At 43.0% G+C, this 27,306-nt stretch overlaps 1 protein-coding gene across 1 annotated transcript; it reads right to left on the minus strand.

Moving 5' to 3' along the window:
* Positions 1–291: 291 nt before the first annotated feature.
* LOC110532592 (melanopsin-A-like) lies at positions 292–27,306 on the minus strand. Its single transcript, XM_036983431.1, has 10 exons — positions 27,167–27,306; positions 26,006–26,139; positions 23,035–23,238; positions 21,310–21,481; positions 21,009–21,173; positions 20,725–20,832; positions 14,274–14,469; positions 14,024–14,185; positions 3,103–3,171; positions 292–1,376 (listed from the first exon to the last, which is right to left on the minus strand). Exons 1-10 carry the CDS (start codon positions 27,304–27,306, stop codon positions 1,167–1,169), a joined length of 1,560 nt encoding a protein of 519 aa, XP_036839326.1. The 3' UTR covers positions 292–1,166.

The following is a 27,306-nucleotide window of genomic DNA, read 5'->3' on the forward strand; positions in this document are numbered from 1 at the left end:
AAGCCTGATATTTCTCCCAGCGAAGATGCTCTACATGACCAAAAGTATGTGGACCCCTGCTCGTTGAACATCTCATTCCAAAATCATGGGCATTAGTATGTAGTTGGTCCTCCTTTGTTGCTATAACAGCCTCCTCTCTTCTGGGAAGGCTTTCCGCTAGATGTTGGAACATTGCTGCGGGGACTTGCTTCCATTCAGCCACAAGCATTAGTGAGGTCAGGCACTGATGTTGGGCGATTAGGCCTGGCTCGCAGTCGGCGTTCCAATTCATCCCAAAGGTGTTTGATGGGGTTGAGGTCAGTGTTCTTCCACACAAATCTTGACAAACCATTTCTGTATGGACCTCGCTTTGTACACAGGGGCATTGTCATGCTGAAACAAGAAGGGCCTTCTTTACACCACTCTTTACACCACAGCTTTACACCCCTCCAGCCGACGCTTGGCATTGAGCATGGTGATCTTAGGCTTTTGTGCTCCTGCTCTGCCATGGAAACCCATTTCATGAATCTCCCAACAGTTCTTGTTCTGACGTTGCTTCCAGAGGCAGTTTGTAAGGCCATTCTAGTGCTAATGTTTGCCTATGGAATTGCATGGCTGTGTCCTTGATTTTATACGCCTGTCAGCAATGGGTGTGGCTGAAATAGCCGAATCCATTAATTTGAAGGGGTGTCCACATACTTTTGTATATATAGTGTAGATCACTCAGATGGCCATCTCCAGCTCAGATCAGTGCTGCCTGTTTCAGTCACAAATGCATTACTACACACAACAGTTCTATATCATCTGTTTCAGCCATCTTCCTCTTGCAGCTCTAAGAGGAGGGGACCTGAGCTAGGGGAAATGTTTGAAAGGGATTTGAAATGGCTGGGCTTCTTGTATGATTGTAGCTCACTCAGATGACCTGGTGAAAGTTTAGCAGACAACACAACCTATCCCATTTGCTTACAGTAGATACCAAACTGCAATTCTGTACTTTGTCACCTTGCACATTAACAAAGCAACAAAACAAAAACGTTTTAATAAAGAACATATTCACATGGGGGTTAACTTGACTTTTAGAAAAGTTGCATGTTGAGTACAGACCCTGGCATTTACTATAAATAATCAAGTGCTGTACATAAAAACTGGGTGGTTGTGATCAGATGAGTGGTGTAGAGCCATCACTGTTAGAGGGAAGTGTTGACCCCTGCTGGACACTCCCGTGGCCCCTTGGTTACAGATCCTACATCTACACTGCCACTGGCTGGCCTACTACTGGAACCATGAGAACTGGCCTTAAGGACAGGTAAGAAGGGGCTGGTCTCAGAGGTGATGACGATGCTGGGAATCCGGCCAATCATTCCTCTAGTTATGGTGCCTTCTGGCGAATCACCTGCCTATCGATGTCAAACAGAAGGTGAGATGAGAAACAGCGAACATAAAATGCTAAATGATTGACTTTCACACCCAATTGTCTAGCTATGCAGCATTGCAATTTAAGACAAAGATTGGATTTATGGTTTGACATTATTTTCACTAAAAGACAGTCCTTGAAGGATACAAGACTATCTAGACCTGGGATGGTTAACTTTAATGGCGGTGGGGGCCACAAAGAAATTGGGGGTCTGCGGTGGCTTGTGGGTCTGCATACCCACATCAATATCCACATGTCGTCAGAACCAGCGGCCCTAAGCAAAATTTGGTTTGGATTTATTAACTACAATCAGGTAAGATGTGTTTTTAATTGTGGTGCCGCTCTGCACACACCGACATGTTAGCCAGCTAGCTAACGTAAGCTATGGTCCAACTCTAAGCCAACTCTCGTAAATCCATAGATTTCAGAGGTTTAAAAACGGAATGATATAAACCAGATCTTTTTTGGAGTTGAACCGGTCCAGAACTTTATTTTGCTCGTCAGAACAGTGGAACAAAAAAAAATGTATGGCTCTGTTCAGAACAAAACGATTGGGAAATTATTTTGGTTCCAACCCCTGGCAGGGCGCTAGACTAATTTACCAATCTAAAACATTTTAGCTGTCATGGGCCAATTGAGTGACTGTCAGTGACTGACATAACAAGAGAAAAACTGCTGATACACAACCAGATCTTGTGTATTTTACTATACAGTAAGTTGAGACCAGACTGAGTAACCCCCAAAAATAATATATATATATATTTGTCTTTGGAAATTGATCTGCGGGCGTACAAAAGGGGGTTGCCCATCCCTGAACTAGACCATTAGATTTATTTTCCTTTGTCTTTACAGATCAGTGTCAATATAATCAGCCACTGCCGTTCCTACCCTGACATTATCAGCACTGACTACAAATGAAAGGGAAAGTGGCAATATTTCTCCCCCGTTGGCTTAGCCTGCCACCAGGCATGTCGCAGGACAGTTAATTGTGTCTCTCATTCATAAACCTGGTTAGTCCGCTGCGACATTTATTAAGATTAAACTGCAGTGATTTATCAAGGCCACTTGTTCTGTGCCATCTGCATGCCTGCTGTCTGCTCATGGCCAATCCTTGTCAGACTGCACAGGAACGCATTCACATCAGTCATATTTGGCTAAGGCAGAGACTATAGAGAACGGTTCCCCGAATTTGGCCCGCGGGTGATTTATTATTTTATTTTTTTATTGTTGGACATAAAGTACTTTTAAAAGCAGCAACTCAGCTCCAAATGATTTTCATTTTGAAAATCTGTTCCAAAGTATTTCCACGCATGAACGAGAGATATATGTGATTGTTTACAATTGTAAGCAAGGTTTGACATTGTTACGTTTTAGTCATATATTATATCTGGGCTTCTTGAAGTCTACAAATTATTTGTAATTATGTTCCGGGCCCCTGACCATCCACTCAAGAAAAAATCTGCCTGCGGCTGAATCTAGTTGATGATCCCTGCTATAGTGCCTTCTCTATATGGGAAACTGGGATCCATATTACGTAGATGGGATCAACAGGGTAGAAAACAGGGGGAAACATGTTGTGTTATATTTCAGAGAGAATATTAAATAGGGCACCAGTGCTGCTTTGTTTTTTTATTGGAGGTAGGTAATGGCAAGCCACACTAGACGATACAGCCACGAGGAATTAACTGACACTAATTATGGGTACTTACACTTGGAGGGAAGCCGTGGTCACTGTGGCCCACGCCTGTCATGGAGATGTTGTCCATGGCATTAGAGCTCTGGAAGATACAAAATACATGACGTAGAGGTTGGTTCCTGCTATTATAATAAGTGACAACTCTGAGTCATTTCAATGTAAAACTCAATTAAATTCCAGTCACACAAAACACATTTGTTGGGTCACATGTAAGTAAAGACGTACAAATAATTGTAGGGATTGGTCACTCCTTATATTAAGAGGAGACACAACAATTGAGGATCTTAAATTTTCACCTGAAATTACATACTCAAATCTAACTGCCTGTAGCTCAGGCCCTGAAGCAAGGATATGCATATTCTTGGTACCATTTGAAAGGAAACACTTTGAAGTTTGTGGAAATGTGAAAGGAATGTAGGAGAATATAACACAATAGATCTGGTAAAAGATCTTTGAAATGCAAGAGAAAGATCATAATGTATTATTACAGCCCAGTTGCAATATACATTTTGACCACAAGATGGCAGCAGTGTCTGTGCAAAGTTTTAGACTGATCCAATGAAACATTGCATTTCGGTTCAAAATGTTGTATCAAGACTGCCCAAATATGCCTAATTTGTTTATTAATAACTTTTTATGTTAAAAATTGTGCACTCTCCTCAAACAATAGCATGGTATTCGTTCACTATAATAGCTACACTAAATTGGACAGTAAATTTAGATTAACAAGAATTTAAGCTTTCTGCCAATATCAGATATGTCTATGTCCTGGGAAATGTTCTTCTTACTTACAACCTCATGCTAATCGCATTTGCCTACTTTAGCTCAACTGTCCCGTGGAAGGGACACCAAACCGAAGAACATTTTATTTAAGCCTTCATAAAATATTTGATCTTGAATGGGCGAATATTGACATCAACAATCAGGCTTGAAAAGTCAGTGTTACAGTCCATAGTGAGGTTACACACACCTTGCACAGTCTTCACATTTTCCTGGCTTAAAAAGTAATATAAAATAAATAGATTTAAATCTGATTTTTTTCCCTACAGACCTATACAACCTACTCCACATTTTCAGATAAAATTTTAATTATAGACGATTTTCCAAATTATAAAAAAATGAAGATGTCTTCACACCCCAGAGTTAATACTTGGTGGAAGCATTTTTGGCAGCCATTACAGCTGTGAGTCATTTTGAGTAATATTCTACAAACTTGGCACAACTTTTACGGCAACAAATACTGACTGTATCCATTGTTTTGTCAAAATTAATCATGCTCAGTAAATTTGGTTTGGAATCGTTGATGGACAGCTGTCTGATTTTCAAGCAATTCTACAGTGCATTAAGAAAGTATTCAGACCCATTGACTTTTTCCACATTTTGTTTACGTTACAGCCTTATACTAAAATGGATTACATTTTTATTTATTTCACCTTTATTTAACCAGGTAGGCAAGTTGAGAACAAGTTCCCATTTACAATTGCGACCTGACCTGATAAAGCAAAGCCGTTTGACACATACAACAACAGAGTTACACATGGAATAAAACAAACATACAGTCAATAATACAGTAGAAAAATAAGTCTATATACGATGTGAGCAAATGAGGTGAGATAAGGGAGGTAAAGGCAAAAAAGGCCATGGTGGCGAAGAAAATACAATATAGCAAGTAAAACACTGGAATGGTAGATCTGCAGTGGAAGAATGTGCAAAGTAGAGATAGAAATAATGGGGTGCACAGGAACAAAATAAATAAATAAATACAGTAGGGGGAGAGGTAGTTGTTTGGGCTAAATTATAGATGGGCTATGTACAGGTGCAGTAATCTGTGAGCTGCTCTGACAGCTGGTGCTTAAAGCTAGCGAGGGAGATAAGTGTTTCCAGTTTCAGAGATTTTTTTAGTTCGTTCCAGTCATTGGCAGCAGAGAACTGGAAGGAGAGGCGGCCAAAGGAAGAATTGGTTTTGGGGGTGACCAGAGAGATATACCTGCTGGAGCATGTGCTACAGGTGGGTGCTGCTATGGTGACCAGCGAGCTGAGATAAGGGGGGACTTTACCTAGCAGGGTCTTGTAGATGACCTGGAGCCAGTGGGTTTGGTGACGAGTATGAAGCGAGGGCAAGCCAACGAGAGCGTACATGGTCGCAGTGGTGGGTAGTATATGGGGCTTTGATGACAAAACGGATGGCACTGTGATAGACTGCATCCAATTTATTGAGTAGGGTATTAGAGGCTATTTTGTAAATGACATCGTCGAGGATCGGTAGGATGGTCAGTTTTACAAAGGTATGTTTGGCAGCATGAGTGAAGGTTGCTTTGTTGCGAAATAGGAAGCCAATTCTAGATTTAACTTTGGATTGGAGATGTTTGATGTGAGTCTGGAAGGAGAGTCTAACAGTCTAACCAGACACCTATTCTAAGTCAGAATCGTCCAGAGTAGTGATGTTGGATGGGCGGGCAGGTGCAGGCAGCGATCGGTTGAAGAGCATGTATTTAGTTTTACTTGTATTTAAGAGCAATTGGAGGCCACTGAAGGAGAGTTGTATGGCATTGAAGCTCGTCTGGAGGGTTGTTAACACAGTTTCCAAAGAAGGGCCAGAAGTATACAGAATGGTGTCGTCTGTGTAGAGGTGGATCAGAGTCTCACCAGCAGCAAGAGCGACATCATTGATGTATACAGAGAAGAGAGTCGGTCCAAGAATTGAACCCTGAGGCACCCCCATAGAGATTGCTAGAGGCCCGGACAACAGGCCCTCCGATTTGACACACTGAACTCTATCAGAGAAGTAGTTGGTGAACCAGACGAGGCAATCATTTGAGAAACCAAGGCTATTGAGTCTGCCGATGAGAATGTGGTGATTGACAGAGTCGAAAGCCTTGACCAGATCAGTGAATACGGCTGCACAGTATTGTTTCTTATCACTTTGTACAAAACTGGAGATAGTTTTTCGGAAAGGATAGTTGATGACCATCAACCGTGGTTAGCTGAATATTAACGTTAGCCAGTAAACTGGCTAGCTTCTGCTTAGCTTCTGCTTAGCTTCTGGCTAGCTTCTGGCTAGCTTCTGGTTAGCTTCTGGCTAGCTTCTGGCTAGCTTCTGGCTAGCTTCTATTTTGGATTTCAGATTTGTGGTAAATAATACTTTTTTTAAAAATTGGTGAGGTGGGTTGAAGGAGAGTGTTTTGAAGTTGAGTTTTTGGAAAAGAAAATACATAAAAGATATGCGAAGAAAGATGTAAATATATATACGGGACACGACAAGACGAGGACAAAGGACGTCTGACTGCTATGCCATCTTGAAGAATAGATAAATCAATATAAATAAATAAAAAATAATGAAAAATACATAAAAAAAATTCTTCATCAATCTATACACAATACCCCATAACATCAATGCGAAAACAGGTTTTTAGAAATTCTTCAAAATGTATTAAAAATAAAAAACAGATAGCTTATTTACATATGTATTCAGACCCTTGCTATGAGACTCAAAATTTAGCTTAGGTGCATCCTGTTCCCTTGATCATCCTTAAGATGTTTCTACAACTGGATTGGAATCCACCTGTGGTAAATTCAATTGATTGGACATGATTTGGAAAGGCACACACCTGTCTATATAAGGTCCCACAGTTGACAGTGCATGTCAGAGCTAAAACCAAGCCATGAGGTTGAATGAATTGTCCATAGAGCTCAGAGACAGGATTGGGTCAAGGCACAGTTCTGGGGAAAGGTACCAAAACATTTCTGCAGCATTGAAGGTCCCCAAAAACACAGTGGCCTCCATTCTGAAATGTAAGAAGTTTGGAACCACCAAGACTCTTCCTAGAGCTGGCCGCCCGGCCAAACTGAGCAATCGGGGGAGAAGGACCTTGTCAGGGAGGTGACCAAGAACACGATGGTCACTCTGACAGAGCTCCAGAGTTCCTCTGTGGAGTTGGGAGAACCTTCCAGAAGGACAACCATCTCTGCAGCCCTCCACCAATCAGGCCTTCATGGTAGAGTGGCCAGACGGAAGCCACTCCTCAGTAAAAGGCACATGACAGCTCGCTTGGAGTTTGCCAAAAGGCACCTAAAGGACTCAATATTCTCTGGTCTGATGAAACCAATATTGAACTCTTAGGCCTGAATGCCTAGAGTCACATCTGGAGGAAACCTGGCACCATTTCTACAGTAAAGCATTGTTGTGGCAGCATCATGCTGTTGGAATGTTTTTCAGCGGCAGGGACCGGGAGACTAGTCAGGATCGAGGGAGAGATGAACGGAGCAAAGTACAGAGAGATCCTTGATGAAAAACTGCTCCAGAGCACCCAGGACCTCAGACTGGGGCGAAGGTTCACCTTTCAACAGGACAACGACCCTAAGCACACAGCCAAGACAACGCAGGAGTGGCTTCGGGACAAGTCTCTGAACGTCCTTGAGTGGCCTAGCCAGAGACGGACATGAACCTGATCGAACATCTCTGGAGAGACATGAAAATAACTGTGCAGCGATGCTCCCAATCCAACCCAACAGATCTTGAGAGAATCTGCAGAGACGAATGGGAGAAACTTCTCAAGGAGAGGTGTGCCAAGCTTGTAGCGTCATACCCAAGAAGACTTGAGGCTGTAAACGCTGCTAAAGGTGGTTCAACAAATTACTGAGTAAAGGGTCTGAATAGTTATGTAAATGAGATATTTAATTGTTAATACATTTGCAAAAGTTTAAAATAATCTGTTTTTGTTTTGTCATTATGGAGTATTGTGTGTAGATTGATGAGGAATAACAACAATTTAATCAATTTTTTAATAAGGCTGTAGCGTAACAAAATGTTAAAAAATTATGTTTTTTATTTTTTATTATTGTCTAGCCAAATCAATTGTAGGCAGATCTTTGGATCTGAGCTTCTGTTGTCTTTCTATGAGGTTATTTTTTATTCATATTGACCCTGACCTCTGACCTGACCCTAGACGGCGTTACTGCCTTCTTGCTTGGTACACCCATTGGAAGATGTTTCCATTATGATTTTTTTTATATAAAAAAACTTGTGTTAATATAATTATTTGTATGTGGCTGTCAGTGCCATATCATTTTATACTTGTATCAGCGAAGAACAATACATAATACCAAGGTAAGTCCAAAGGTAAAAAGCAGTAACTGAGGTTAGTGATGGCAGCTGCTGCCTTTTTCCTTGATTTCACTGTAACTTTTTGCTGTTACTGCAAAATATATAATACAGAACATGGACACAATGCAATTGGGATCAAGAAGAAGGTAAGGATATGTTGTAGGACAGCTGCATTTGAAGTGTGAATTTAACCTACATAGCAGTCAATACAAACTGACATCTATTAGCATAACAATGGCATTCAAATGGGACAACAAAGTGTCTTTTAGTTGGTTTTGGGTCATTTCATGGGTATTCCGGGACAGGGTATGTAGTGCCTTTGCATAGCCTAACTGGACTCCGGCATGAAACCTGATTTTGTTGTTTATTTTCAGAAATTCTGAAGTATCTGGATGGTCAGTGGAGGATGTCTGCCAGTGGCTTCAGCAAAATCAGTTGGAGGACTACATCTCTCCTTTCCAAGGTTTTACATTTAAATAAAACAATCAATTGCATGCTAGGTCCAACCAAAACTTCACTTCTGCTTTTAACCCAACTACCATGTAGCTCTTGTTGTGGGGGTGTTATAACTGCTATGGTCAAAGACCAAATGACAGATTTTTTCACCTTGTCGGCTGGACAATTGGAATGCTTTAAATGCTAAGCTACCTATCAGTCAAAACCAGTCAAAATGCCTGCTAACTGCCCAATATTGCAACAAGCATTTTTTGAGGAATCATAAAACGGATTCGCCACATTGGTCTGTATCAAGGGTTCCTGTTAACATGTGGACTTGGAGGTTACATGTTTTCATGCAAATGCTTTGCTTCATATAGGACACATATATACAAAAAACACAATCATTTGCTGACAAGTAGGCCTAATGGTTCTGTAATCCCTGTGCCTGACTACATTAAGGAAAATGTGAATGATGACGACTGATCTCGCGCGGGCGCCTGCAACTAATGTTGTTGAGTCCATGGACTTCAAAACTGAAGACCTAGAGGCCTTATGAGAAACCTCTGCATGTTTATGATGAAGATCAGAGAGAAGCATTGTGTGACTGTGCAGAGCAGTATAGTGGAGGATCATAATATTTGTTAAACTAGGAAAGTCAGTTAAGAACAAATTCTTATTTACAATGACGGCCTACATCGGCCAAACCCTCCCCTAACCTGGATGACGCTGGGCCAATTGTGCGCCGCTCTATGGGACTTCCAATCACATCCGGATGTGATATAGCCTGGATTCGAACCAGGGACTGTAGTGACACCTCTTGCACTGAGATGCAGTGCCTTAGACCGCTGCGTCACTCGTTGTTACCTACCTTTACCACCTGGGGGCGGCCCGTCAGGAAGTCCAGGATCCAGTTGCAGGGTCCTTAGCTTAGTGATTTGAGGGCTCTATGGTGTTGAACGCTGAGCTGTAGTTAATGAATAGCATTCTCACATAGGTGTTTATTTTGTCCAGGTGGGAATGGGCAGTGTGGAGTGCAATGGAGATTGCATCATCTGTGGATCTGTTGGGGCGGTATGCAAATTGGAGTGGGTCTTCACTGAAAATGTCAGTGAAGACACTTGCCAGTTGGTCAGCGCATGCTCGGAATACACCTCCCGGTAATCCGTCTGGCCCTGCGGCTTTTGCACAGCAACCAAGGACGAGAGCTCACCATGCGCGACTCAACAAATTACAGCTACCACCTGCAGGCAGTCCAAGAAAACCCAGAAAATGCCAGAGTCTATGGTGTTAGAAGTCCGTGCTACGTCTCTGAGATGACATATCTTTACCCTTTATGTATTTATTCCCCTCGATGTGATGCATGAGATCCTTGAGGGCATCATGCCTGGATGGTGTTACACGAGCTTGTGAAGACGAAACAAATCACCGTGGCTCCGCTAAATGACGAGATTGATGACTTCCCGAATGGCAACTATGCCAGGTCATCCAGACAAACACCACTATCTGAGCGCGCCCTGAGGAATAATGGACATCTGGTTGGGAGTGCATCTGAGAAATGCTAATGATTGGGTGGCAAATAGCCAGCTGTGATGCATGGGAAGTGTGCCTGTTACTGAGATAACTTGGGGACATAATAATGGCACCTACTATCAAAAGGTCTTGGGCACCATACCTGGAAGAGAAAATAATGGAATTTAATGCTTTTTCAATTTCATGCTTTTCCCAAACAAGCAAACACCCAAGATGCACTTTCCGAACCATTACTACCGACTGCTGATGGCATAAGGACCACTTATCCATCTGTCGTGTATGTGCTTTGAAGCCAAACATCAGCACTTCAAGAGAATTGCACATGTCATCTGTGACTACAAAAACATTGCAAAGACACATGCCAAAAGACACCAGATGAGACAATGCTGGGAGCAGTCAAAGAACACCTGCTTAGGAATCACAGTACCACTCCAAAAAGACCAACCCACCACAATTTGCTACAAGCCAACAACCAACCAATAACCAGCATCCACCAACCAACACAAAACTGTGGCCCACAATATGCACCCTTCCTGAGTTCCCCACAGCCCTGCAGTGTAAACTCAACCAACAGAGTGAAGAGTTCCAACTTTCCCACTGATTGGTCCAAGTGGAGGAGACAAATCATCCAGATTTTAGTTGATACCAGGTATATGTGCACGTGATAAGTTTATACATTTGGTACATCATGTGAGTTTGTGTGTGTTTAGATATTACTGCACTGTTGGAGCTAGAAACACAAACATTTCACTACACCCGCAATGACATCTGCTAAATATGTGTATGTGACCAATCCGATTTGATTTGATTTGTGTGCAGTCATAGGATGTGTTATGCTGTAATGGAACACCACATTGATCTACCCTTTTCAAAGGTACCCTACAAGCAGACTATATAGTGACATCATTGGTGGCCAAGTACCCATTTCTAAGGGACTGTACAGGACAAGGATATGTGAGTGATATTTTTATGACATTTTTGTACACTTGGTCATTACTAATTACTCAACCTCAATTCTCCTTTACGAAGGAATCGTGGCATGGGATGATTGAAAAAAAAAAGTTTACAAAAAAAGAAAGGCAATCTCTTGTCTGCAAATAAGAGGTTGCAGTCATCAGAGTTAAGTTCACACAGAATAGGAGTTCTGATGGGAATGCAGGCCCAGCATCAAAGGCAGCCAGGGTTTATGGTTAACCTTACCCCTACCCCTAAACCTAACCTTAGTTCCAGCAAGTGTTTGCTTGTCAACAAAGTTGCAGCTAATCGTTTTGAGTACATATGGACCATGCAGTATATGCGACTATCCAATGAAGTGGGAACCTAATATAAAAATCAAGTGCTTTACCTGTGTACATGTGTATTTGTGTCATAGGTGACGAATGGCGAGCATGACGTAGAGCTACTTGGGGGGCCTGTCTGCTACACCACTTTTGACCCAAGTAAGTAACAGTCATTTTATTGTCAAAATATGCTCACTGGATCATGAATATGAAACAAACTCTCACTTTATTTTAGTTCGGTTACACACTTTTTCAAATCTATGTGAATCACGTTAAACCTCCAGAAATAAAAAATATGTGCAAATGATCTTTTCAGATCTTCTCAGAAATGAATCAAGTCCATGGAATGGATATAGACAAAAAGATAATTCAAGGACTTTGCAAGGCTAGTGGCAAAATAATAGCAGAGGTAGAGAGGCGAGGCATGGGTGAGGACCTGCTATTCCGACAGGCCCTGAAGGACAATACAGAAGAGGCACACAGGTATTTGCTCTTATTCCTTCCCTTTCTCTAATGTAGCCTATACAGTACATAGTACATACAAAATATGGATTTTGTAATAGAATTGTAATACACATTTATTTTTTTTGCAAATGTAGTAAGATCATTGCTTTACTTTTCCCCAGGACTCGAGACCCTAGCAGCGATCCTGCTCTTGCCCTAACGCTTCAATGAGGACCAGAGTGGCCTTTATGTCCGTGACAAGGTATATCTCTCCACAAATAATCTGTTTCTTCATAAACATAAGTGTGCATGCTTATATAAAACTACAGCTGAACATTTGTGATGTTCTTAAGTTGCGGTGTTCTGGGTATAAGGGAAGTTGGGGTAAAGTTACCAGGGCCGGTCATAAAGATGGCAAACTTCCTAACATAAATAAGTGGTTGTTGGGCAAGTGGTTGTTGGACACACACACACACACACACACACACACACACACACACTAAAGCAAAAAAAATCCAATCTGTATTTAGCATCAAGTCTACAATATTGTTAGTTTACCTTAATTCATTTTTAAAGTATGTTGTTTTTATTGTATTTTATATTTTCACCATGAGAGTGAAAAGCACTATACAAAGTAAATGTATTATTTATTATGTTCTGACATGTCTGCAGACATGTTGCAATGTTTGTTTTTGTGTTTTGTTTGGTAAATTGTTCATTCACATTTGTGGTGCCACTAAATTAACAATTAATTATTTAAATCAATATGGTCATTATTATTAAAATATGTTTGTATAATGGGGGAGGGTGGACAGGGAGTAAAACAAATTAACCCCAAAAAGTTCTTAGAGGAACCATTATAACCTTTGAGAAAAGTTTTCCGAAGAACTTATAGGGGTTCCCCCACACAACCTTTTTTCAAGGGTTCTTTGAAGAACTAATAGGGGTTCCACCACAAGGTTCTTAAAATAACCTTTTTTCGAGGGTTCTTTAAAGAGCTAATAGGGGTTCCCCCACAAGGTTCTTCAAATAACCTTTTTTCAAGGGTTCTTTGAAGAGCTAATAGGGGTTCCACCACAAGGTTCTTCAAATAACCTTTTTTCAAGGGTTCTTTGAAGAGCTAATAGGGGTTCCCCCACAGTTTTAATTTAAAGAACCCCTAAAGGATACTCCAGGAACCTTTTCTTTTTAGAGTGCAAAGGGGGACATTTAATTAACTGTGAAATCTAACCTCTCAATAAAGATTATAATTGTATCACAATATGTTGTAAAGACACATTTAAAAGACAATTTTACTTGTAATGAGACACATCCGCTATCTCTATATATCTGCTTTACAGAAATATGTCTGCTGACCCCTATACAATTGCTCATACATTTAAAAAATAGATTCTTATCCTCCGATACAGATTGCCTCTACAAGTACTGTGCTCCATAGAGCTAGCTTGTGTTCTCATGGGGGCACCCTATACCACAGTTAATAAAACACTGCTTTAGCAGGTGACATCACATTTGAAATAGTAACACTGAAAGACACCGTAAAGATGAACACGTTTCAAAAATGTCAAAATTGGATTAGACGTCTATGGTACAGCAAAGCCCTCCTAAAGCTTCCTCCCTGGAGTGACCCCTCTGCTGTGGATTCATCTTACCATCCTGTCTGTAACAAGGTGCCAGATTAATTTAGGAGCCATGCGATTGGCTGACACAAATCCAGGGGTGCTTTCCAGGCCAATAGTTGGTTTAATAGATTCGTGGCGGACTACACAGAAGAATCCTTTCTGATGGAAATGTGTACTTAGTTCTTGCCTAATTCTCCTACGAATCTTGTTGCATTACAGTACAGCAAGTGTGTTACTGTTTGATTAGGTGCTTCTCAGGTAGAGGCACTGAATGTTAGGTATCATTGTTGGCATTAATGTGTATTGGTGTTGGGAGATGAGCACATAAGTGCAAGTGGGATTTTTTTTTAAACCCTAAATTGGCTTACTTACTGACCTTTACTGTGTTAGACAACGCATTCACACTGTTCTGCCTCTAGAGCCCAAAATATCCTCCACACATTCGCTACATTGTCACACATGTGAAAGAGGACAGGGAGCAGGCTTGACCTGACCTTGCCTTGATGTGTTAGTTACCTTCTCAAAGATACCAGAGTCGTGGATCTTCATCTTGGACTTGGAGCTGGAGGGCTTGAAGTGTGGGAGCTCGGTGGTGTCCTTACTGATATCACAGGACACCTGGCGGCTAGCCGGCCAGGAGCCCATACTGGAGAGGTCAGCCTCAGTATCTGTCCAGGCCTGGGGGGATGGAACCATTACATAAACGTCAGACACACACACACACACACACCCACCCATCTCATGATTTCATTTTATTTATTCATACCGATTCGCTGTCGGAGGCGGAAGAGAGGCGGGACTTGACAGTGCTGGTGCGGTGTAAGCGGTCGCCGATGTCGGATGTCTGGCTGGTGACAGTGGATCGTCGGGTGGACATGAAACTGCTGTTGGTGGATTGCAGGTCGCGTCTACGTACACACAGCAAAAACCCCAGGCATGGGATGTACTTGGCTATGGCCATCCTGAAGACCAAGAGTGCAGGTTGCAGATTTAGGAGATGTAGGTCCAGAGGCTAACTGATATATTTCCTCTAGCATAAGACAGAAAGGCAAAGTACCATACAGTACAAGGCGACACCATAGGCAGTCTGATGGGACAGAACATGGCAGGGACTTGGCCTGATGTATCATGTCAGAGGAAACAGTCTAGGTGCCCTATACAGTTTATTAACCCTTGGCATCCTTCCTGTGTGGTGAGAATAAAATAATGTCCAGTTGTATTAACATCCAGGTTAATGAGTGATTGTAGAGAGGAAAGTTTAGTCTGATCTAGAGTTGCACGGTGTATGAAAACAATGGTAGTTTTTAAATACTAGAACATGAAAAACGGTCCAGTATTATAATTTGTTACTTTCGGATCTTCTACCAAATGTGTCTCAGATTTTGAAAATCAACTTAATGGTTTGAATTTATTCTAAAATGTATTAAGTTTATGGTTCTGATTTAAATTACGTTCAGCTTATAAAGGCCTCATAAAGCCTTCATAATGCCTTCATAAGCACTACATAAATGTGTTAAAGTATCTATAACCGTATGTCATGCTTTAAAAAGGGTTCATAAATGTGGCATAACTGTGTGACATAAACACCAATGCCAAATGTGACATAACCCATTTTGTGCTTTTCTGGTAACTAATTTCTGTGTTCTATTCATGTGCTGTTCTATAAACCAATTTCTGTGTGTTCATGCAAGTGGCTGACTGAGCGAATCCTCACTATCAGTAGCTGCAGTTTGGCAGTACACCTGGACCTTGTTTTGAGAACGAAAGATATCTCAGTTTCAAGGTCTCAGGTTAGAGAGTAGAAGCCTCGTGAGGTATTGGTCTGAACCAGTATTGGTCGGTAATTCATAATTAATTATGGTAAATCATGCAAATATAAATTGTCTGTGTATAGTTGTATATAAGACAACTGCTGTGTCTGCCTTGGCAGAGTTCCTGATTGACATGTATATATTGGTGCATTGAGTTGGTTGGAACCTTTCCAGCGTGCTGACAAATAAAGGATGATTAATTTAAGATTGACTTCGAGTGTCCCTGTGTAAGAATGACCACGACACCCACTATGTCAAATATGATCTAAACGTGCTTTATAAAGGGTGACATGTTGGGTCGAAGGATTGGAATGCGCTCCAAAGTGAAGTCATGGTAGTCACATTACACCTAATCTCGTTCCAAGACACTCCCCCCCAAATGTGCTGAAGGCCTGGTGGACCAACGCATCAAACTTGGCCTTCATTAGTTAGGGTTATCTTTAACAAGTCACATTTTTGCCATAATTAGGACTTTGTTACTGTGTTAACTAGTGACGATGACAATAACTTTACTCAGTAAGGTCACTCCTTTAGAATTCTATGGTCACTCCCACCTACTGTAGGCCAACTTTGAATAGTTGATATCCCAGGCTTCTTTCTATGTGCTGTGTGTGCAATGGCCTGGGGGACGAATGGAATGTGAATAGTGTAGCTTGTCCCTGAGCTGGCAGAAAAGTGTTGAACAAATCAAAATATATTTGAGATTCTTCAAAGTACAGTGGCCACCCGTTGCCTTGATGAAGGCTTTTCACACTCTTTGCATTCTCTCAGTCAGCTTCACCTGGAATCCTTTTCCAACAGTCTTGAAGGAGTTCCCACACATGCTGAGCACTTGTTGGCTGCTTTACCTTCATTCTCTCAACCAGTTTCATAAGGCATTTCAATTAACAGGTGTGCCTTGTTAAAAGTGAATTTGTGGAATGTATTTATTCTTAATGCGTTTGAGTCAATCAGTTTTGTTGTGATAAGGTAGGATTGGTATACAGAAGATCATAAGTCCATATTATGGCGAGGACTGTCAAAACGACAGTCCATCATTACTTTAAGAGATGAAGGTCAGTCAATCCGGAACATTTCAAGAACTTTGAAAGTTTCTTCAAGTGCAGTCGCAAAAACACGAAGTGCTATGACGAAAGAAAGACCCAGAGTTACCTCTACTGCAGAGGATAAGTTCATTAGCATTAACTGCACCTCAGATTGCAGCCCAAATACATTCTTCACAGAGTTCAGGTAACAGACACATCAACATCAACTGTTCAGAGGAGACTGCATGAATCAGGCCTTCATGGTCGAATTGCTGCAAATAAACCCCTACTAAAGGACACCACTAAGAAGAAGAGACTTGCTTGGGCCAAGAAACACAGGCAATGGACATTAGACCAGTGCAAATATGTCCTTTGGTCTGATGAATCCACATTTTAGATTTGTGGTTCCAACCACCTTGTCTTTGAGAGACGCAGAGTAGATAAACAGAAGATCTCTGCATATGTGGTTCACACCGTGAAGCATGGAGGAGGAGGTATGATGGTGTGGGGGTACTTTGCTGGGATCACTGTGTCAGTGATTTATTTAGAATTCAAGGCACACTTAACCAGCATGGCTACCACAGCACTCTGCAGGGATACGCCATCCCATCTGGTTTGCGCTTAGTGGGACTATCATTTGTTTTTCAACAGGACAATGACCCAAAACACACCTCCAGGCTATGTAAAGGGCTATTTGACCAAGAAGGAGAGTGATGGAGTGCTCCATCAGATGACCTGGCCTCCACAATCACCCGACCTCAACCTAATTGAGATGGTTTGGGATGAGTTGGACTGCAGAGTGAAGGAAAAGCAGCATATGTGGGAACTCCAAGACTGTTGGAAAAGCATTCCTCATGAAGCTGGTTGAGAGAATGCCAAGAGTGTGCAAAGCTGTCATCAAGGCAAAGGGTGGCTACTTGGAAGAATCTAAAATATATTTTTTTGGTACAACATGATTACATATTTGTTATTTCATAGTGTTGATGTCTTCACTATTATTCTACAATGTAGAAAATAAGAAAAATAAGAAAAACGTTTGAATGAGTAGGTGCGTCCAAACTTTTGACTGGTATTGTAAGTTTCGTAGATTTTTCACAGACCTCAAAAGTAATCCCCGATGTGGTTCAAGCATTGTTGTGAACACAGAAAGTCAAATGTTGTTGTTTTTCTACTAAAAAAGTTTGAAAATAATTGGGGAAAATCTGAAAAAATGGGGGAAATCGAAACCTGGAAAACAAAACTGAGAAAATGGAATTTGGGGAAAAAAACTGAAGTAATCAAAAAGTGTGAATGGATTTTAAAAGGTCTCACTAAGGTTTTTTTTTTGCTGTGCATGACTGCACTTTAGAGTGTGAGTCATCCTGCAGCACAACATTTTGGGGAAAGTTGAGGTTAGGTCCAATATTGACAACGCACCTAAGAGGGAAAGAATTTCGGCCACCCTAGAAATGTTTTAGAGTAATGTAATATATACAATTTAGCAGACGCTTTTATCCAAAGTGACCTACAGCGATTGGTGAATAAATGTTTACATATGGCGTGGTCCCGGGAATCAAACCCACTACCCCGGCATTGCAATGAGTGTTATAAATGCTTTGTGAAGCCTCCATTTAACATGATTTATAAGGCTTTTTTTAAGTGGTGCTTATGCCACCCTTTATAAAGCACAGGTTTATGTCATATTTGATATAGTGGGTTATGTCACATTTGACATTGGTGGTTGCCACATAGTTAGGCCATATTTATGAACCCGTATGACATACGGTTCTAGATGATTTGTAACACATTGTTGCAGTGTTTATGCAGGCTTTATGAAAGCTTTAAAAAGCTGCACATCAATTACCAAAGTGGGACCATGTTGGGTCAAAAGACATGACCAGAATGCATCAGTGATTCATATTCCCTTGCCACTTTCTGAAGTCTGTATGTGGGCAGTGCGCATATTTCTACCGTTTTGTGTAGCCGTTAGCGATGCTAATGATAACCTTCAGGTAAGTCTTCAGGTAGATGGAAAGGCTTTTTCAAAAACCTTCTCTGTCACGCCCCTGATCTGTTTCACCTGTCCTTGTGCTGGTCTCCACCCCCCTCCAGGTGTCACCCATCTTCCCCACTTATCCCCTGTGTATTTATACCTGTGTTTTCTGTCTGTCTGTTGCCAGTCCGTCTTGTTATTTCAAGCCTACCAGCTTTTTGTCTCAGCTCGTGTTTTACCCTAGCCTCTCTATTTCTCATCCTGGTTTTTGACCTTTGCCTATCCTGACCCTGCACCCGCCCGCCTGACCACTGCCTGTCTCTGACCCTGAGCCTCCCTGCCGTCCTGTACCTTTGCTCCACCTCTGGATAACCGACCTCTGCCTGACCTGACCCTGAGCTTGCCTGCCGTCCTGTACCTTGGCCTCTGCTCTGGCTTATCGACCCCTGCCTGCCTTGACCTGTCGTTTGCCTGCCCCTGTGGTTACAATCAACATTGTTACTTCAAACAGTCTGCATTTGTGTCTTACCTTGATTCCTGATATTCTCAATTAAAAGTTAAAGCTAGAATCCTTGGTTGCTACATCCCTTTTTGGACTAATAAATGTATGTTATATACCCAAAATGTAAACAAAACCTGTTTAGCCTCAAACATGATTACAACTATAATTTTGATATCATGGATGTTCAGTCCTTGCATCCATAGCTCTGTCTGTGAATTTGAGTTATATTTCTCCAGGCCCATCGCACAGCTTTTTACCAAAGCAAAATCTGGTTGAATCAACGTTGTATCCACGTCATTTCAACCAAAACATATGTGATGCCGTTGAATCAACGTTGTATCCACGTCATTTCAACCAAAACATATGTGATGCCGCTGAATCAACGTGGAAAACTGATTGGATTTGCAAAAAGTCATTAAATTAAGGGAAGTGACCATTTTCTTCCAACCATCTTTTAACCTACAGTTAATCCAATGACATGGTGACAGTTTTTCACATTGATTTCACATGAGTTGACAACTCAAACAAATGTAAATCAAAACGTGATGTTTAAATGACGTCTGTGTCCACTGGGAAGGCGGGTGAATGCTTTGTTATTGTTTCAACTGTAGAATCTAGCCAAGTACAAAGTAACCTACTGTACAGTATGCCTACTGGGCAGAATTATGATTATTTGTTGCAATCCAGTGTGCGACTCCAAACTCCAACACGTACACAACAGAATCACCACTAACCAAACAACAGTGCTAACTGGGTGTGATCTCCTGATGTAAGACTTGTTTGGAACTAAGAACTACTGTGGCAGCAAGACTACAGTACCTGTACTTTGAGTGGCAGCAAGACTACAGTACCTGTACTTTGAGTGGCAGCAAGACTACAGTACCTGTACTTTGAGTGGCAGCAAGACTACAGTACCTGTACTTTGAGTGGCAGCAAGACTACAGTACCTGTACTTTGAGTGGCAGCAAGACTACAGTACCTGTACTTTGAGTGGCAGCAAGACTACAGTACCTGTACTTGGGGTGACAGCAAGACTACAGTACCTGTACTTGGAGTGACAGCAAGACTACAGTACCTGTACTTGGGGTGACAGCAAGACTACAGTACCTGTACTTGGGGTGACAGCAAGACCACAGTACCTGTACTTGGGGTGACAGCAAGACTACAGTACCTGTACTTGGGGTGACAGCAAGACTGCAGTACCTGTACTTGGGGTGGCAGCAAGACTGCAGTACCTGTACTTGGGGTGACAGCAAGACTACAGTACCTGTACTTGGGGTGACAGCAAGACTACAGTACCTGTACTTTGAGTGGCAGCAAGACTACAGTACCTGTACTTTGAGTGGCAGCAAGACTACAGTACCTGTACTTGGAGTGGCAGCAAGACTACAGTACCTGTACTTGGAGTGACAGCAAGACTACAGTACCTGTACTTGGGGTGACAGCAAGACTACAGTACCTGTACTTGGGGTGACAGCAAGACCACAGTACCTGTACTTGGGGTGACAGCAAGACCACAGTACCTGTACTTGGGGTGGCAGCAAGACTGCAGTACCTGTACTTGGGGTGACAGCAAGACTAAAGTACCTGTACTTGGGGTGACAGCAAGACCGCAGTACCTGTACTTGGGGTGACAGCAAGACTGCAGTACCTGTACTTGGGGTGACAGCAAGACTACAGTACCTGTACTTGGGGTGACAGCAAGACCGCAGTACCTGTACTTGGGGTGGCAGCAAGACTGCAGTACCTGTACTTGGGGTGGCAGCAAGACTACAGTACCTGTACTTGGGTTGGCAGCAAGACTACAGTACCTGTACTTGGGGTGGCAGCAAGACCACAGTACCTGTACTTGGGGTGGCAGCAAGACCACAGTACCTGTACTTGGGGTGGCAGCAAGACTACAATACCTGTACTTGGGGTGGGTGATGGCATAGATGATGGGGTTGTGAATGGCTGAAGCCTTGGCGATCACAGCAGGTACTGAGTTCATGTAGGGGGTCAGAAAATCTGTATACCTACAGAGGACATGAAGAGGGCAGAGAGAGAAGGCTGTTAGGCTTGAAGGTAGAATTATACAATATAAATTGTACCTGAATGGTCAAGGTATGAATGTTGTGGCTGCGTCAATGCTTTTAGAAGTGGGTGTGTATTGTGTCTATATAGGCTAGTATAGTATATCAAAACCACTCACCCTGAAAATGCGGTCAGGGCAACAGCAGAGTAGGGGGACCAAGAGATGACATAGAGGAGGATGACAATAAGAGCGATCTTAGCCATCTTCCACTCATTCTTCAGCCGATGGAAACTCTTAATGGAGTCTCTGGTGCTCCCAGTGCCGTTGATCTTGGTTACAGCCCTATGACACACACACACACACTGATTTTGTTTTTCATGCGAGAAATTAGAAATGCTTAGAGAATCCAATGCAGTAACTTAATTTGACTCTTCCAGTGACATCTCTAGACCAGCTCTCTGGTGTCAAACCCACTCACTTGTTAGTTGTGCGTATGGCTCTGAAGATGAAGAAGTAGCAGTACATGATGATGATCAGGGGGATGAAGAAGACAAAGGTGAAGAGCAGCATGGTGTAGGCACGCACGGACGGGGTAAAGGTCACATAGTCCCATGTACAGGAGGTCAACAGACCCTCAGGAACATAGGCACCTTGGGGAGGGAGAGGGGTAAGGGGGTAAGGGAGAGGGGAGGGGAAAAGGGAAGGAGAGACAAGGGGATAGAGAAAGGCGGAAAGGAGGGAGGGAGAGGGGTAGGGGGAGAGGGGAGGGGAAGGAGAGACGAGGGGATAGAGAAAGGAGGGAGGGAGAGGGGTAAGGGAGAGGGGTAGGGGGTAAGGGAGATGGAAGAGGAAAGGGGAAGGAGAGACAAGGGGATAGAGAAAGGAGAGAGAAGGTGATAGAGAAAGGAGAGAGAAGGGGATAGAGAAAGGAGAGAGAAGGGGATAGAGAAAGGAGAGAGAAGGTGATAGAGAAAGGAGGGAGGGAGAGGGGTAGGGGGTGAGGGAAGAGGAAAGGGGAAGGAGAGACGAGGGGATAGAGAAAGGAGGGAGGGAGAGGGGTAGGGGTAAGGGAGAGGGAAGAGGAAAGGGGAAGGAGAGACAATGGGATAGAGAAAGGAGAGAGAAGGGGATAGAGAAAGGAGAGAGAAGGTGATAGAGAAAGGAGAGAGAAGGTGATAGAGAAAGGGAACAGAGAGGGGGAAAAGGGTAACATATAAGGAGAGAGACAATGTTCTTTCTTCAACACCACTTCAAAGGCATCTATCTACAAGTTGTTCATCATGCATCATCCATTGAAGCTCTGCTATGGTAAAACAATCAGGGAAAGCAAAGGACATTCGCATCAATAGGAAGACACAAGAAAACCAACGTTTGGAGCACTCCTGATTAACTAAATGCTCTGGACGATCAAAGCCTCAAATTGTAAAACGGCACAGTTTTGTTTTGCTTTCATGTTATTAATGTGTTTTCCCCAGAGGGGATGAAAGGATGTGGTAATCTGTGGAGACGGGGCAAAGATGGGGACGTCAGATGGGTTTAAGGAGACAGACGCCCTTCGTGTTGTCAGATAGGACATTTGTGTTGCGGAACCATGTCTGGGTTGGCACGCCTGCATGAAGAGCCCAGCCCCAGACTGCTGCAGGAGGTAGCCAGTCCATGATCTCCTATCCCTCTCCCCAAACCCCCTCCACATTGTCTGAGTTAGTGTCACCCCAAGGTCCTTTCCAGCATATCACCCATTAACGTGCTGGACAGAATCGGGCTGGATACATTTGTTATTTGCCAGAGATACACACAATGATGGGGTGCGAGTAATTCCGAGGACAGCATACTGTAAGGCCAGGCCCATGTGAGGCTTATGAGGGGCCCATTCCAGCCAGTTCGCCCACTAGTTTCATTTAATTCCTTATCACTGAAAAATCTCAGGCAGCTCAGAACACCTGATCCAATGCCTAAATCCTCATTCCTAAACTAAGCTACTGCTAACTGGAGTTCAAAGAGAGAACACAGAGCCAGGGGAGCACTCGTTCTCGCTGTCTTTCTATCTTGCTGTCTTTTTTAGCTCTTTCTAAGACATGCATACACTGACACAACCACAACTCTCCCATACAGCGTGTACAGCCCTGGCATACTGGATCTCATCCCAATTTGTGTGTATGTGCGGATGCGTGCGAGCGTGATGATCATGTTTGTGTGGACTTACTCCAGCCGAAGAAAGGGGGCAGGCTCCACCCCAGTGAGTAGGCCCAGGCAGCCATGAGGACGAGCAGGGCTCGTTTCTTGGAGAGCACCCCAATGGAGGCCAACGGACGCGTGATCACAAAGTAGCGGTCCACTGCTATCACCGTCAGAGTGATCATAGAGCAGATCCCAAATAGAGCCCCGCAGAATGCATAGAGCTCACAGCCTAGAAGACACAGAGACGGAGAGAGTACAGTTAACTACTGAGGTGCGTCACCTGAGTGGGTTGAGTCACTGATGTGGTCATCCTGTCTGGGTTGGCGCCCCCCCCCCCCCCCCCCCTTAAGTTGTGCCGTGGCGGAGGTCTTTGTGGGCTATACTCAGCCTTGTCTCAGGATGGTAAGTTGGTGGTTGAAGATATCCCTCTAGTGGTGTGGGGGCTGTGCTTTGGCAAAGTGGGTGGGGTTATATCCTTCCTGTTTGGCCCTGTCCGGGGGTGTCCTCGGAGTGGGCCACAGTGTCTCCTGACCCCTCCTGTCTCAGCCTCCAGTATTTATGCTGCAGTAGTTTATGTGTCGGGGGGCTAGGGTCAGTTTGTTATATCTGGAGTACTTCTCCTGTCCTATTCGGTGTCCTGTGTGAATCTAAGTGTGCGTTCTCTAATTCTCTCCTTCTCTCTTTCTCTCTCTCGGAGGACCTGAGCCCTAGGACCATGCCCCAGGACTACCTGACATGATGACTCCTTGCTGTCCCCAGTCCACCTGGCTGTGCTGCTGCTCCAGTTTCAACTGTTCTGCCTTATTATTATTCGACCATGCTGATCATTTATGAACATTTGAACATCTTGGCCATGTTCTGTTATAATCTCCACCCGGCACAGCCAGAAGAGGACTGGCCATCCCACATATGCTCTCTCTAATTCTCTCTTTCTTTCTCTCTCTCGGAGGACCTGAGCCCTAGGACCATGCCCCAGGAATACCTGACATGATGACTCCTTGCTGTCCCCAGTCCACCGGACTGTGCTGCTGCTCCAGTTTCAACTATTCTGCCTTATTATTATTCGACCATGCTGGTCATTTATGAACATTTGAACATCTTGACCATGTTTTGTTATAATCTCCACCCGGCACAGCCAGAAGAGGACTGGCCACCCCACATAGCCTGGTTCCTCTCTAGGTTTCTTCCTAGGTTTTGGCCTTTCTAGGGAGTTTTTCCTAGCCACCGTGCTTCTTCACCTGCATTGCTTGCTGTTTGGGGTTTTAGGCTGGGTTTCTGTACAGCACTTTGAGATATCAGCTGATGTACGAAGGGCTATATAAAATAAATTTGATTGATTGATTGAGATAAAAGGTGGGAATAGAAAAGAAACATACAGTGGGGCAAAAAAGTATTTAGTCAGCCACCAATTGTGCAAGTTCTCCCACTTAAAAAGATGAGAGAGGCCTGTAATTGTCATCATAAGTACACTTCAACTATGACAGACAAAATGAGAAAAAAAATCCAGAAAATCACATTGTAGGATTTTTAATGAATTTATTTGCAAATTAACTCTTGAATGAGTAGGTGTGTCCAAACTTTTGACTGGTACTGTACCTCAATCAAAACCTCAATGTCTCGCAAAATATAGATATTGTGCAACATATTGTTTGTATATATGTCATGATAGACCACTCCATAGCTGTGTTAATACAAATCACACACTCCAGGGGTGATGTCTTGCCTGGGGTAATACCACACCTTGTGTTAGTGTGGTATGGCAGTAGCCTAAGGCTGTTACACACCCTCATTGGTGGGTGATGCCAGGGAAGATTTGACGCCTTAACTTACTGGAGTAAGTTGGGTTTACCAATGGCAGAACTGGGAATACACAGTACAGTGCCGGTTCTGGCTATTTCAACTGAGCAAAAGTAGATAAAGATATTAATACTCTTGAATATATCAATGAAGAAGCAGATTTGGCACATTGATTTTCAATATCAAGCTTGAGCCATCTGTAATCACCTAAATTGCAGGTATTGAGTTGTATATGAGCGCTGCCCACCAGGACACAGGAAATACACTAACACAATTTCCAGTTTATTTATTTTTTCCCCCAGTTAATTTGGACGACAACAATAAGGTAGGAGGGTAGGTGGGGGTTGGGGTTGTTAGGGATATATGATATGAAGATCACTATGACTTATAAAAATGGATTTGGTTCAAAATAATTCCTCATGATGTCAAATGGTCTGTATTTCAATGAGAATAAAACTATCTTCCATGCTCCTATAAATAAAAATCGAGATATTCTAGCACTTGCTATTTATAATACAGAATGAGAATAAATCAGCTGTGCCAGTTAAGGCTTCTTCTTTCTCCCACAGCTATTGTACACTCTTAGAAAAAAAGGTGCTATCTAGAACCTAGAAGGGTTCTTCGGCTCTCCCCATAGGATAACCCTTTGAAGAACCCTTTTCGGTACCAGGTAGAACCCTTTTGGGTTGCGAGTTCCGACATGAAATCAAAAAGGGTTCTACAAGGAACCAAAAAGGATTCTCCTATGGGGACAGCTGAAAAACCCTTTTGGAACCCATTTTTCTAAGAGTGTAGTGATGTTGTGTGAGGTGTTTGCAGAAGTAAGTCGCCTTTCCCTGTATCTCTAGGCAACATCTCATTGAGAGTTTTCCATTCATATGTTCTTTAATTCCATGACTATGGTAATAAATAAACACATTCCTTTCATAGACTTCTCCCTCTTTCCATCCCCCGCCTTTTCTGTCCAACGTATTAACCTTGTAAGACACAAGCTTTGCTCAGAGCTCAGTCTGAGTCAATTCCTTCATTCCACCTCCTTCCAGTCAATTATAGGAAACGGACGCAATTCAAAGACTGAATTTGTCCACACAATTCTATGCTATTTTCTATGTTTTTGGTTTGAAGTCAATTATAGTTTTTGTGGAAAATATTGTGGAAAATATTGGCCTCAGACGTGTTCGGAGATGGGTGTTGAGTACCTTTCTCCCCGAAGATCCATCTCCTGTGAATGGAGGTGGTGAAGAAGATGGGTGCCTGTGTGATGCACATCATGAAGTCAGTGATGGCCAGGTTAATGATGAACATGTTGGCTGGAGTCCTCAGTGACCTGCTCCTGTCGAACACAACACATACAGCACAGGGAAACACAAGATGATGTATTCTGATTCAATTTGATACACATACTTAAACACCACCATAATTCTGTAACATTCCCCCAAATGGTAGCTCAGTGTAATCAAATGGTTATTGTTCTGTAATTGCGTACAGCAGTTCCCCTCTTTTTATGGTGAAGGATGTATTATTGTTGACAACTTTTTAGCTAACTTTTTAGAGCTTGTGCCATCAATTTGTCCAACACGTACCACTTATATCTGCATATGATTGTGTGTGTATGCCTGTCTATATTCAGAATGAGTCATCATAGTGGGAGAGAAATGACACCTCACAAAGCATTGAAAGTGAAGCATGGCATGGACGCTAGTTACAGTACATCATGTTTGGGCTCAGGAGGGAGGATGAATACCCTGATCTCTCGACTCACGATGCTGATCAACTGAGACACACTGATGAACAACTGAGACCACAATGCCACATATGACAGATGGAGGGATATTGAGACGAGATAAACCTCAGCATTAACTGTACATTTTCTTGCTGCAAGAAACTCCAATCACATTTTAACTGATAAGATTATCTGCTCTTCTTTAAAAAATATATATATATATTTATATATTATTTTAGAATTTTACCCCCTTTTCTCCACTATTTCGTGGTATCCAATTGTTTTAGTAGCTACTGTCTTGTCTCATTGCTACAACTCCCGTACGGGCTCGGGAGAGACGAAGGTTGAAAGTCATGCGTCCTCCGATACACAACCCAACCAAGCCGCACTGCTTCTTAACACAGGGCAACCTTGGTTAGCGCGCACTGCGCCCGGCCCGCCACAGGAGTCGCTGGTGCGCGATGAGACAAGGATATCCCTACCGGCCAAACCCTCCCTAAACCGGACGACGCTAGGCCAATTGTGCGTCGCCCCACGGACCTCCCGGTCGCGGCCGGTTACGACAGAGCCTAGATTATCTGCTCTTCTAAAGTGGAGAGAGAGAGTTACACTACCATAGGGAGCAACTGTCCCTTACCTGCTGAAGGCATAGATAACCAGGAAGTTGCCCACCATGCCGGTGATGCCGATAGCCAGGATGACGGCCCCTATAGTATAATGGGCGTGGTCAGGTACATCCACAGTGGGGAAGGGGTGACGAGGGGCCTCGTGCACCAT

This window comes from Oncorhynchus mykiss, chromosome 1 (genome assembly GCF_013265735.2).
Source record: "Oncorhynchus mykiss isolate Arlee chromosome 1, USDA_OmykA_1.1, whole genome shotgun sequence".
Taxonomy (NCBI): Eukaryota; Metazoa; Chordata; class Actinopteri; order Salmoniformes; family Salmonidae; genus Oncorhynchus; species Oncorhynchus mykiss.

What these genes read in the sequence shown, in the direction of transcription:
- LOC110532592 (XM_036983431.1), bottom strand. Translation starts at nt 27,306, where the DNA reads ATGGTGCACGAGGCCCCTCGTCACCCCTTCCCCACTGTGGATGTACCT. An exon ending in GCCATACGCACAACTAACAA is followed by an intron (nt 21,174 to 21,309) that starts GTGAGTGGGTTT and finishes TGTGTGTCATAG; the next exon opens with GGCTGTAACCAAGATCAACG. An exon ending in ATCACCCACCCCAAGTACAG is followed by an intron (nt 14,470 to 20,724) that starts GTATTGTAGTCT and finishes CTTGGTCTTCAG; the next exon opens with GATGGCCATAGCCAAGTACA.